The following is a 13,090-nucleotide window of genomic DNA, read 5'->3' as shown; positions in this document are numbered from 1 at the left end:
CTTATATATATATATATATATATATATATATATATATATATATATATATATATATATATATATATATATATATATATATATATATATATATATATATAAGGATATATGGTGCAAGTGACCAACTTGTAACTGCATTATATATCTCTGTGAGAGATTTGTGGAGACACTGCTTCTCTGTTTTCTTTGTTTCTAATTTCAAGAATTAGATTACTCTGCAGCAATGGTAGCAATAGTTAAGTATGGGATAATTGGTGTTGGGATGATGGGAAGAGAACATTTAATCAATCTTTATCATCTCAAAAGTGAAGGAGTTGCTGTTGTTTGTATAGCAGACCCACACGTCCCTTCTCAAAAATATGCCCAAAAGTTAGCAGAATCGTTTAACTGGCCTCTCCAGGTATGAATTAAATCACCCTGTCCATTTATGTTAATTTCTTAGTTTTCCACTTTGGTTTTGCAACAGTGGAGTCCGGATCAACTTGATATCTAACTCTACTATTTCATTATGTACCTGATTGATCATCGCGTAACTCTATCCACCAAGGATTAGCCAGATGGGATATTTGAATCCTTGTTTCACGTGATGTATTTCACGTACTTCATTAATCGCTAGGCCATGCAAACAGCCTGTTCAAAGGGACATTCAAGATTTTAGATTAATTGGGGCAGAGTAAAACTGCACTCACTACATGAGTGGATCCATATATGGCGGAGTTTCAACAGATTTGTTATTACTGTTAACACTATCAACATATCATGTCTAGATACAATGAATGATCTGGCTTTTGTATTTGTTAGAGGGAACTGTTACATTCTTAACTGTTATGGAGTTTTAAAAATCTCTACTGTTTTTTCATCTTTTAGAATTACTCCTTCCCATTTTTGTTTGCTAGTGGAACTCTTTACATTCATATGGAAAAAAATTCGTCTTTCCTTTTTTGAATCACTTATAATTATTAAGTACCATATATCATAGCGCTACTCCTTGCTATTTAATTGTTGAAAAAATCGGAAACTATATATGGCTTGAGGGACAAATAAACAACGACGTCTGAAATATATGAATGGAAAATTTAGCTTGTAAAATATGATCTATCTTTCTTGTGGTACTTGTTGTTGGAATGAAGAGGGCATGGGCCGAGCTAGAGTGTCGGGAGCGAGTTCGGCCGAACCATGTACTTGCCTGAAAAAATCCATTAAAAGTGTATAGATTATTAATTTAGAACCCAGTAACTTAAAACGATTAGAATCCTGAATTTGAGCTAGGAATGTGGTTAGTTAACTAGGAGTAGAAAAGTTTTCAGAAATAGCAGTAGATGCAGGATACTTAATATGAAAAGTTTCAGCACCCTACAAAATCTGAAGACATTGTTGTTCATGTTTCTCTTACTGTCTTTTCCTTTTCTTTTTCTTTTAAGTAACATTTCGATCGTGATATGTCGTTACATATACAGGTTTTTACAGGGCACAAGCAGATGTTAGAAAGTGGACTGTGTGATGTGGTGGTAGTTTCAACTCCAAACATGACTCACTATGAGATTCTAATGGATATCATCAATCATCCAAAACCCCATCATGTTTTGGTTGAGAAGCCTTTGTGCACAAATGTTTCAGACTGCCAAAAGGTCAGTAGTATCTCAAATACCTCTCATTCCAACAGAAACAGAAAAGAGAAGCTTCAAAAATATACACTTGCATATTGCATGTGTAACAGCACGGGCGAAGCTATGCGTGGCCAAGGGTGGTCAACTAAACACCCTTTGCCGATGGTAAAATATTACTTGTTACTGATAAAAATAGACTTTGAACACCCTTGCATAGCCCACTGGCAAAGGGTATTCAAAATTTGAACACCCTTGTTGAATTTTCTGGCTGCGCCACAGGATAACAGCGGCATTAGTATACATCTGTTTCATGTATCCTCTGGAGACATTGACTTACTTCTTTAGAGTTTCTAGGCCTCTTGTTTTCAGCTATGAAACATTCACTTTTTCCCTCTATCATATTCTGAAATGGTTTTGAAACATGTATCAGGTCATAAGTGCTGCCAAAAGGAGATCTGATATGCTGGTACAAGTTGGGCTAGAGTACAGATATATGCCACCTGTTGCAAAACTGATAGACATAGTTAAAGAAGGAGCTTTAGGACAAGTGAAGATGGTGGCAATTCGAGAACATCGATTTCCATTTCTTGTTAAGGTGGTAATTCAGCTTACAACTTCTGCTTTCATTGTAGTCACAGATGTTAACCAGTTGTGCTTCTTATAGGTCGATAACTGGAATCGCTTCAACTGCAACACTGGGGGTACTCTAGTAGAGAAATGCTGCCATTTCTTTGATCTGATGAGGCTTTTCATTGGAGCTAATCCTGTTCGTGTTATGGCCTCTGGTGCAATGGATTTGAATCACAAAGATGAAGTATATGATGGACGGGTAATTTACTTCTTTTGCTACAGAAGTTCAATTAGATATAAATAATCTCTAGAAATAGCATTTCAAAGAGCGCAAAAGCCAACATTTAGCATCTATCTATCTAAAACATAGAAAGAAAACTTGGCTAATTTTTCATGATTCATAATTTCAAAACTACCTTTTATTGGTCCTACTTCATCTGTAAATACTGGAACTGTGGAGCTAGCTGATCACTATCACGTAGTTTAGGGTTGACGACTGGCTATATCCACATAAGTTTTTGAACAATTCAAGATAAAGCAGAGTAAGCATGCTTAATTAATCATGGTTTTGGGAGATGTTAGTCTTGTGTGACATGGTTTAACTACTTCTGTTTTCGATATTCAGGTGCCTGATATAATTGACAATGCTTATGTCATTGTGGAATTCGACAATGGTTGTCGTGGCATGCTTGACCTCTGTATGTTTGCTGAGGGAAGTAAAAATGAGCAAGAAATATCTGTAGTAGGTGATATTGGAAAGGTAAATCTCTTCCCTTCTTTTTCCCCTTTCTCTTCTTACAGTAATGAAAGTGAGCCTTGGCGTAAGTGGTAAAGTTGATGTCATGTGACCAGGAGGTCACAGGTTCGAGTCATGGAAACAGCCTCTTGCAGAAATGCAGGGCAAGGCTGCGTACAATAGACCGCTGTGGTCCGGCCCTTCCCTGCCCGCGCATAGCGGTGCATAGTGCACCGGGCTGCCCTTTTCTTCTTACACTGATATTGTAATAAACACCCACTTATGAATATCTTGCCAAGTTTGCTCTGAACTTATCCTCCTCCTTTGATGTTCTTTCTCAAATTTAACAGGGCGAAGCACTTGTGCCTGAGAGCATTGTGCGTTGGGGTACAAGAGCTGAAGGAAGAAATGGTGTACAAACCTTACTAGCTGAAGATAAGCGAATAAAGTAACTCATTTTGCCTTATCTTGAGCTATTAAGTCTTTGTTATCGCTATAGTTTCTTCAAGTTCTCAATTATATTTTCTTTGACAGATACGATGGGCTACATCATGGTTCAAGCTACTTAGAACACCTCCATTTTTTGTCAGCAGTAAGAGCAAGAGGAGAACAAGCTCCTGCTGTTGGTTTACATGATGGTTTGGTTTCAGTTGCTATTGGAGTTGCTGCACAGCTTTCGATTCAGATAGGTCGAGCTGTTACTATTGAGGAAGTCATGAGTGAGAAGTTTCTTCAATCTACTAAGTCTTAGTATCCAGCCTTTAAAATAAAAATGCAGTAACAAAACAGATAACAAGGGTGGATAGTGCTTGATCTATTCTTGATTTGTCTACAATTCATCTTATTATTATTGAAGAATCATTTCACAAAGTATAAAAACTTTTAGTGCACTGATGCATTTGATCAATCTGGTTCTTTAATAGTTTGGTAGCCAATGGAAAAGTTAATGATGTCAGTGGTGGAAAGGTCTAAGCTCGTTTTGCTTTTTATTTTCAGAAATTTCATAAGTTCATGATTTCAGATATGTTTCTGTTTGCCATTAAACTATTTGTGATTATGGAAACTTGTCTCATCTTTGTTAACTCGTTCATGTTGTTAGTATTAACAACTAGATGAAAAAAAAATTCCAAACCATGCAGTCATTACTGTTATGCCTCATTTGTCATGTCCAATGCACAAGTGTGCACAACTAAAGCAGTAGAAAGTATTTACAAAAAATTGATAATAACTCCAAGCCCCATCATTCTTCTCTAGCATTAATACTCATGTTACAATCTGCTATGTCAAAGTTGAGAAAGATGCTAGAGAGACTGAAATCAAGGTCAGCTGAAACAATTTTAGAATCAGAAGCATCATCCCAGGTGAAACAGTAAGCGCACTGCCATCTGCCAGAGCATGTATTGCTGTAACATCTTGCTCCCTTCAATTTGTAGGACACTTTTCCTTAGCAGTATTGCGCTTCCTCCTCCGGCCTCCAACTGTGTCATCTGAGGTTGAACATCTTCTATTAAAACAGGTCCTAACTTTTATGCTGTTGAATCTCAGGCTCCATCCAAGCATGTCAACCTTCACATAGAGGAAAGTGATTTAATTTTGTCATAGCTACGTGGAATGACCTGGTTTTAAGCAAAAACCAATTTTCCACTATCCATAAGAATTTATACTGGCACTTTTTTCTTTCATGAAACACAGAAATTAGCCAATGATCGATGCTTACTTCCACGACGATCAACAGCCAGACTATGAGCAATAGGAAATTCGAACGGTAACTCAATATGTCAATAGATGCTTAGTGTACTCTATAAATCTCAAGTTAATTTGTCTAAATAGAGTACTTTATCTTCTTATTTTTTGCATAAACAACGCCTACAGGCTACAGTTCCAGGAGAGACAAGCTGATGGTATTGGTACTAGAAATTAAAAGTTCATGACAGGTGACATCAACTAGTGCTAGCTAATAAGTTTCTTTCAAGCATTGTCAGATGCAGCAAACAACAATCTCAATGTATCCTTCTAGCGCTATTAACTAGAAATTCTGCTAAATTCTTGACCGTATAATATTTTACTTAAACGTACAGTATGGGAGTCTATTCCATAACCTAGTCTGAATGTTATAACTAATATGCAGTTACTGAGAACGCTAATGCCCATGTATTCAATAATATATTAGAATTGGAAATAACAGGCTAGTGTCCCACTTTTGGTGCCCACAAGACACTGTTTTGGACCTTTGCTGTTTCTAAACTAGATACACATAACTCAATGATAAGTATCCCTGCTTCGGACTTGAGAAGTCACTGAGCATTGGACTAAATTTCTGGACATTGGACATATATATGCATCAGATTCATCACTGTCAATAAAGAACAGAATTCATTTTTTTTAATAAGGTAAGTAAATTGCATTAGAAAAGGAATCAAGAAGATGCAGAATTACTAATAGGAATCAAAATCTAACTTCAGTATACCTACAGGAAGCTAACCGATCAAAAAACTGAAAACAGCAAAAAGCTAGCTCCAAGCCATATCTACGCTAGTATCAGGGAGCTAACAAAATCCAACAAATTGTCAACTCTGTGTACAGGGCATGAAAATTTCAACTGAATAAACTAAGCATTTAGCTTTCAGAACGGGAATTTAACAACAGAAGGAAAAGTGTTTTGTCATCGACGTCTTAGATTGCTTCAACTAACTGAGAATCTTTCAGTTTTTGTAAGTAAACAAGGGTTCACAACACACAGATACAACAGAGCAGCATTTATGCAAATAAGAAACTTAGGTATGTCCAGAAAATGAATTCCCTTGATACAAACAGCAATGCAACAGAAAAATAACCTAAGAATGTAAAGCTCCCTACTGAGTCCTCGGTCTAACCCTCTGGTATTCCATCACAACCCTTTGCATTCTTGTGCTGCAACATGAACTCCTGAAACTTCTCTGTTTTCTGTTTCATATCTAAAATCATCTCCTCAGTGGCGTCAATTATTTGTTTTGGCAAATGAACCTCCAAATAATCAAACCACTCTCCAAGTGTCATTTTCTCTAAATCCACCTCCTTCTCCTCTTGGACTTCACTAATACTTACACCAGCATTACTAACCGAAACCTCGCAACTCTCCCTTCCCAATTTCACTGCCACCTCATCGGCATTGTTCTCTACTGCTTCTTCACGATCTTTTTGGATTCTTTCCAACCTGTCCATCACCCCCTCTTCCTCCAAACACCCCCTTCTTGCGGCACTTCCTTTCCCTTTCTCAAGTTGCTTCAATTCCATGATTTCACCTGCATTTTCATGGATATTTTCTGCATCTTTTTCCTTCCTTGAACTCTTATTCCTCCTTACATACACCATCTTCTCTCTCTCAACATCAACTGCTACAGAATTCTTAGCATCATCCACATTTTTAACACTCACCACTTTTCTAGAACCCCTAGTCCTCCTCGGACTCGGTTTCCTCTCTTGCTTTGCATCAACTACAGCAAGACTCTTAGTTTCCTCCACACCATCATCCACATTTTTAACACTCTCAACTTTCCTAGAACCCCTCGTTCTCCTCGTACACCGTTTACTCTCTTGCTCTGCATCAACCAAGGCAAGCCTCTGACTTTTCTCCACACCATCATCCACATCTTTGACACTCTCCACTTTCTTAGAACCCCTTGTCCTCTTCGTACACCATTTAAGCTCGCTTTCAACATCAACTAAAGCAAGATTCTCAGTTTCCTCCACATCATCATCCCTATTTTTAACACTTTCCACTTTCCTACTCCGTCTACCCCGTTTTGTTTCTCTTTCAACATCAGCTACAGTAAAATTCTCAGCTTCCTTCACACTATCAACCATATTTTTCACACTCTCCTCTTTCTTAGAACCCCTAGTCCTCCTCGGATTCGCTTTCCTCCCTTTCTCAACTTCAATTACAGTTAAGTTGTCATTTTCCGCACTCTTAGAACTCCTCGTCGTTCTTTTGGAACCCACACCCACACCCACATTCTCAATTCCACCATTTCCAAACCCTAATTGGGCGCAATTTTCATATAAAACCCCTAATTCCTTACGCCTAGGGTTTCGCCGGGTATTTTTACACTTCATCTCAACTTCTTCAACTGAATCAACTTTCATTGCTTCAATTTTAACTGCGATGGAGGTTAATTCGCCAATTTTTATATTATCACCGTCGGTAAGTTTAGTGGGGCGAGATGGATCGACTAATAAAGTGTTGAGAAATGTACCGTTTGAGGATCCGAGATCCTCGATCACCCATGAACCGGATTGAAAGTGGATGCGGAGGTGTTTGGAGGAGATTCCAGAGTCTTTGATAGGGAGTGTGTTGCCGCGTACGACCCGGCCGATTTGGATCTTGTATCCGGGTTTATATTCCAATTTTTGCCCAGAAAGAGGACCCTTCTCCATTATTAGGTGGAGCATTGGTCCTTCTGGTTCTTCCATTTCTTTGCTACGGGGGAAGAGGAGAGAGGAGAGCTTGGTGTAGTGAATAATGAATTGCAGAACGGTAGGATTTCAAATTCTTCTTAACAGGGAAAAAATAAAGAGGAAACAGAAAATTGGAACAAAATATTATTACTGTATGATTTTAACAGAAAAAAAAACTAATTTTGCACTTTAAACCTAGAAATATCGACAAATTTTAAGTTTGGTCCTTATAAAATATGATTAAGTATATTTAACTTTCAATTAATAGTAATATGCACTTTTAATCCATCTGCTTGTGAATCTTCACAAATCTAACCATTTAACTACCCATACATTGTGATAAGGTTATTAGTTTATAATTCAAGGTAATATCATTCTAAAAATAGTCTAAATTTGATGTAGTTCCGATATAAAGGGACCAGAATATACAATTTAAAATTATTTGAAAGGTTAAATAATCATATATTTCACGGATCAACATAAAATTTTACTAAAAATTGAAGGACTAAAAGTTCTACTATTTAAAAAAAAATATATCTATGTTACATACACTATTATCAACTAATCGTGGGTACTACTTCATATATATTTTGCCCTTAATTCATTGTATAATTATTATAAATTAATGTGATTCGATGTGAATAGGGATAAGTATTAAATATTTTACATCTTATGGCGTGGTAGGCACAAATCATTCAACTGAAGTAAGTTAAAATCGGAACAAAAGTACCCTACTTATCAAATCGTTATTGACTCATGCAGGTACCAACTGAGGAGGTTGGGGAGTCCAGCAATCCGGCATAGCTTCCGACAAGGAAACGAAGTAGCTCACGTTTTGGCTAAGGATGGAACCAAGCAAGCCACAATTGATTATATGTCTATCATGGCAACTCTCTCAGAGTCCGTGTTATCAACTGTTCAAGCAGACAAAGACGATTTATAGCCTGTTTGGCCAAGCTTCTTTTTGGCCAAAAGTGCTTTTTTTTTTTGCCAAAAAAAAGCACTTTTTGGCCAAAAGAAGGATTTCAAATTCTTCTTAACAGGGAAAAAATAAAGAGGAAACAGAAAATTGAAACAAAATATTATTACTGTATGATTTTAACAGAAAAAAAAACTAATTTTGCACTTTAAACCTAGAAATATCGACAAATTTTAAGTTTGGTCTGTATAAAATATGATTAAGTATATTTAACTTTCAATTAATAGTAATATGCACTTTTAATCCATCTGCTTGTGAATCTTCACAAATCTAACCATTTAACTACCCATACATTGTGATAAGGTTATTAGTTTATAACTCAAGGTAATATCATTATAAAAATAGTCTAAATTTGATGTAGTTCCGATATAAAGGGACCAGAATATACAATTTAAAATTATTTGAAAGGTTAAATAGTCATATATTTCACGGATCAACATAAAATTTTACTAGAAATTGAAGGACTAAAAGTTCTACTATTTAAAAAAAAATATATCTATGTTACATACACTATTATCAACTAATCGTGGGTACTACTTCATATATATTTTGCCCTTAATTCATTGTATAATTATTATAAATTAATGTGATTCGATGTGAATAGGGATAAGTATTAAATATTTTACATCTTATGGCGTGGTAGGCACAAATCATTCAACTGAAGTAAGTTAAAATCGGAACAAAAGTACCCTACTTATCAAATCGTTATTGACTCATGCAGGTACCAACTGAGGAGGTTGGGGAGTCCAGCAATCCGGCATAGCTTCCGACAAGGAAACGAAGTAGCTCACGTTTTGGCTAAGGATGGAACCAAGCAAGCCACAATTGATTATATGTCTATCATGGCAACTCTCTCAGAGTCCGTGTTATCAACTGTTCAAGCAGACAAAGACGATTTATAGCCTGTTTGGCCAAGCTTCTTTTTGGCCAAAAGTGCTTTTTTTTTTGTCAAAAATACTTTTGGCCAAAAATTGAGGTGTTTGGCCAAGCTTTTGGAAGGAAAAAAGTACTTTTGAGGAGAAGCAGAAGCAGTTTTGGAGAAGCAGAAAAAAGTAGTTTCTCTCCAAAAGCACTTTTTTGAAAAGCACTTTCGAGAAAAATACACTTAGAAGCAGTTTTTTAAAGCTTGGCCAAACACTGATTGCTGCTCAGAAGTGCTTTTCAAACTAATTAGCCAAACACAAACTGCTTCTCACCAAAAGTACTTTTGAGAAAAGCACTTTTAAAAAAAAGCACTTTTCAAAATAAGCTGATTTTTGCAACTTGGTCAAACGGGCTATTAGTCTTGGAAACCTTTGTGTACTCGTTATCTATGATAGTGTCTATGTAGCTAACACTTCTACTGAAACGCCTTAGTATTATTAATAAAATATTTCTCTTTAACACAAGGAAAAAAAAAAGTAAGTTAAAACAATGTGATGAGCCAAAAGTCGTTTCATTTAGTAAACTTCAAGTATCCTCGTTATTTAGTATTATAAAGTTGACAAAATATATAACTCTAAAATTTAAGCGACCGTTAGATTTCAAAGAAATCCCTAATAGCTCAACCGAACCAAAGGCGCACATATTCTATAGACTTAAAAGACATGTATGCATTTAAACAATATTTGAAACTAAAATTAAAAAAAATTATTGTTTGACCAAAAAGTGTTGAGCCTTTTAGTTAAACTAATTAATGATAAAAATGAAGCGTAAATCCTAGCCAAACATAATTAACTTTAGATCTAAGCATATTGAATAAGAGAATCGTATGAGACCAAGCCTAAATTGTTTGACAAAAAAGTGTTGAGCCTTTTAGTTAAACTAATTAATGATAAAAATGGAGGGTAAATCTTAGCCAAACATAATTAACTTTAGATCTAAGCATATTGAATAAGAGAATCGTATGAGACCAAGCTTGCATAACATTTCTTAAGACGATTGAAGAACATCAAATGTAAATGATAAGCTTACATCTTTGACACCAAATTGTTTCGCATCTGAAAGAGCGAAGAAGAAAGAGAGAGAATCTCGTTGAGAACTAAGAGATCTATCTTTATTGATTCAATGGTAACGATTACAAAAGCTTGTCACCAAAATCTAGGCTTCTACTTTGTTGTTGAAGGTCTCCTCCCGTTCTTCTGTTCCTTCTTCTCTCCTAGGAGAATCCCCTATTTTCTTGCTTTCTTACCCCATATATATTACAAGTCTTCCCCTTTATCCAACGGTCTTTTACCAGCATACCCCCTCTCGACTATACTCTTCTTTACTTGCTCAAGCATTACGGCATATATCTGTCGTGCAAGCCTTTCGATGGCTCGATCTCGACAGTGGCCGAGACATTCGTCGCCATTGCGCCTTATGGGCACGACTAGAGCTTGGTCGACCCCTTACCATTCCTTTTAATGATAATCCATTTGTGGTCAGATTTTGACCCATACAGTTAGTCCCTCCGTCCGTTGGGGTCGCCTCTTGGCGAGGCGACGGGCGGATTCTGTTGATTCATAAGTTGGAAGAAGTCTGACCATTACGCGAGGAACGAGGTCCTTATGGCGAGGCAGCAACGTGATGCCTCGAGAATTTTGTTGGATCGTTACGTCAGTTCAGAGTCGGATCGTCACATCAATTCATGCTGTCATGAATGCTTATTATGCGTTATCATGGCGCACGTTCCCCAGGCACCGTATCGTATCCTGTGCCCCTTTCGTTTTCTGATTGGCGGCTCTTGGTTTTCCCGCTCAAGGCCTTTTTGTCTCTATAAATAAGGGAGAAACCATCTATTTGATTATTGCGCTTTTCAATTATCTAAGAACTTTGCAAATTCCCTTCCCCTTCTATAGCTTTTCATTCTCCTGTTTCCGCTAGAATTCACCGTGATTATTACCCTTTTTTCCTTCGTCATTCTCGTTTACTTCGATCGAAGAAGACAAATGGCTAGTGCTCCTTCCCAGACTGATAGAGTTGTTGAACCTCCGGTGCCGGAAAGTGATGTGTCCCCAATCGAAGAGGGAGTGGAGGTGGTGGAAGACGAGGGATTTTCGATGGTGGATGAGATAGTACCCCACCCGGGGAAGATGAGGACTGATTTTAACAGCCCTGCCGGAAATGAATCGGAGCCTGTTCCTTCCAGTATGGATGAAGCAGCGATCACGACGCTTTTTCTCCTCGTAAGACTGAGAGAAATGAATAAATATGAAATAAAAAAAAGAATCAAATCGCACCATCTCTGTAATAGGTAAATGCCTCTATTTCTCCTGAAGTTGTCGGAATTACTCGTAATAAGATATTGGCTACAATTGAAAAGGTCTTATCAACAAAATTTCCATTTATCTGTGATCTAGGCATAGGTGGCAATACGGATTCTAGAATTAAGGCCAAGTGGGGAATCCCCGCCCATATCGAAATGGTACCGGCGGCGGGGAAGGATATTGTACATTTGCACCGCCCGGGATACTGCGTGTTTTACGCGTATCCCTTTGTTATCGGGTACACGCTCCCTCTTCCCTCTCTGGTGGTGGACTTCTGCCGCTTCTACAAAGTGTGCCCGGCTCAACTCTCTCTATATGCGTACAAGCTCTTTCTTATGCTCATCAAGTACGCGAAGCTGGCTGGCCGAGGAATTTCCCTAGGGCACATGCTTCATATCTTTTCCCCTCATTTTCTTCGGGGTACGATGATCCATATGCGCCATCGAGGAACCAAGAGTTTGGTGGTGAAGATGGATGATAAGGCCAATCGCCGCTTTTGGGAAAGTTACTTCTATGTGCGGACAAAGCACCTTGTGGCGAACTCGGCAGGGTTTCCAGAGACGTGGAACTTTGCTCGTAAGTTTTCCCCTGTTTACTTTGTGATTTTTCTTAAGATGGTCGTCGATTGTCTTTCTTTTAGCAACTTTGCTGAGGACTTGTTTTTTGCTTTTGCAGCCGAGAGACTACCTCCCCCGCTAGTTGCCGATATCCACGAATGGGTGAGCGCAATTCTCCCTTATACAGTGGGGATTCGTGAGTGGGCGCATTTCCATGAGAAGTTTGGGCGCAAGACTCTTACCGGTGAGTCAGCTTGTCGTTATTTTACTTTGTTTTCCGCTTCATAGTCTCTTCAACTTTTTCGTTGTATGATCTAATCCCTCCTTGTTGACAGGTCGGAAAGGAGTGAGGAGGATGAGGGATCCTCCACTCGCATTCCGTCAATCGGCGCCCTCTGTCCGTGCGCCGAGGGCTGCTACTCGGCCTGCACCAAGAGCTCCTGCCTGTCCTGCGCCCGTGGCTGAAACCGTTCTTTCGGAGGCTACTCCTCAGCCGGAGACTCCGATTCCCGCAGTCCGCTTAACAGGCAAATCTTCCCGCGTTGTAGTGGAGAGGCCCCGTCGAAGAGGCGAAGGGTGGTGTTGGAAGAGGCTTCTCCGGCCGAAACATCTTCGAGGGACGACCTTGCCTTGGCGGCGCCCGAGGCCGGTGGTGATGCCAACCTTGCTGCGGAAGCGGCGCCCGCTGTGGGCGTTCAAGAGGCTATTGTGACGGAGGGGCGGAGCTCCGAGGCTGCTATTGTCGTTCCGAGTAGGCCATCGTTATCTCGGCCGAACCGCACCCCTTCTTCGGCCGATGAGAGGGGGAAAGGCATCATGGTTGACGATTATGAGTCCGAATCCGACATTGACCCTGAGGATGTAAGGATGTTCGAGGAGGGCTTTACCCGAACTGTAGTAAGAGCGGGAGGCCCTTCCCAAATACTCGAAATTCTGTCGGATCTCAACCTGCTGCAAGACACGGTGGATTTTGTGCCGCAGTT

The 13,090-nt window shown here is 38.8% G+C and overlaps 2 protein-coding genes across 3 annotated transcripts; one reads left to right on the top strand and one right to left on the bottom strand.

Moving 5' to 3' along the window:
• The first annotated feature begins 109 nt into the window (after window positions 1–109).
• On the top strand, window positions 110–3,865 carry LOC109244420 (inositol 2-dehydrogenase). Its single transcript, XM_019411508.1, has 7 exons — window positions 110–397; window positions 1,455–1,625; window positions 2,035–2,199; window positions 2,269–2,433; window positions 2,800–2,934; window positions 3,261–3,358; window positions 3,445–3,865. The coding sequence occupies exons 1-7, from the start codon at window positions 221–223 to the stop codon at window positions 3,659–3,661; spliced, it is 1,128 nt and encodes a 375-aa protein (XP_019267053.1). The 5' UTR covers window positions 110–220; the 3' UTR covers window positions 3,662–3,865.
• A 117-nt stretch (window positions 3,866–3,982) lies between these two features.
• Window positions 3,983–7,488, bottom strand: LOC109244419 (FHA domain-containing protein At4g14490-like). 2 transcript variants are annotated; one of them, XM_019411506.1, is made up of 2 exons: window positions 5,745–7,488; window positions 3,983–4,476 (listed from the first exon to the last, which is right to left on the bottom strand). In XM_019411506.1, exon 1 carries the CDS (start codon window positions 7,357–7,359, stop codon window positions 5,779–5,781), a length of 1,581 nt encoding a protein of 526 aa, XP_019267051.1. In that variant the 5' UTR covers window positions 7,360–7,488; the 3' UTR covers window positions 3,983–4,476; window positions 5,745–5,778. The 2 variants fall into 2 exon arrangements, with proteins under 2 accessions (XP_019267051.1, XP_019267052.1); XM_019411507.1 differs by having other exon boundaries at window positions 5,767–7,488.
• Window positions 7,489–13,090: the final 5,602 nt, after the last annotated feature.

Source organism: Nicotiana attenuata, unplaced genomic scaffold (genome assembly GCF_001879085.1).
Source record: "Nicotiana attenuata strain UT unplaced genomic scaffold, NIATTr2, whole genome shotgun sequence".
NCBI classification, from domain to species: Eukaryota; Viridiplantae; Streptophyta; class Magnoliopsida; order Solanales; family Solanaceae; genus Nicotiana; species Nicotiana attenuata.
Note: the sequence above shows the minus strand (reverse complement) of the source record. Positions and strands in the feature narration are given on the sequence as shown.

Excerpts from the sequence above, each read along its gene's own strand:
- LOC109244420 (XM_019411508.1), top strand. The coding sequence starts at position 221 with ATGGTAGCAATAGTTAAGTATGGGATAATTGGTGTTGGGATGATGGGA. Across the intron at positions 398-1,454 it reads CGTTTAACTGGCCTCTCCAG|GTTTTTACAGGGCACAAGCA; the intron begins GTATGAATTAAA and ends TTACATATACAG. Across the intron at positions 2,200-2,268 it reads GATTTCCATTTCTTGTTAAG|GTCGATAACTGGAATCGCTT; the intron begins GTGGTAATTCAG and ends TGCTTCTTATAG.
- LOC109244419 (XM_019411506.1), bottom strand. The coding sequence starts at position 7,359 with ATGGAAGAACCAGAAGGACCAATGCTCCACCTAATAATGGAGAAGGGT.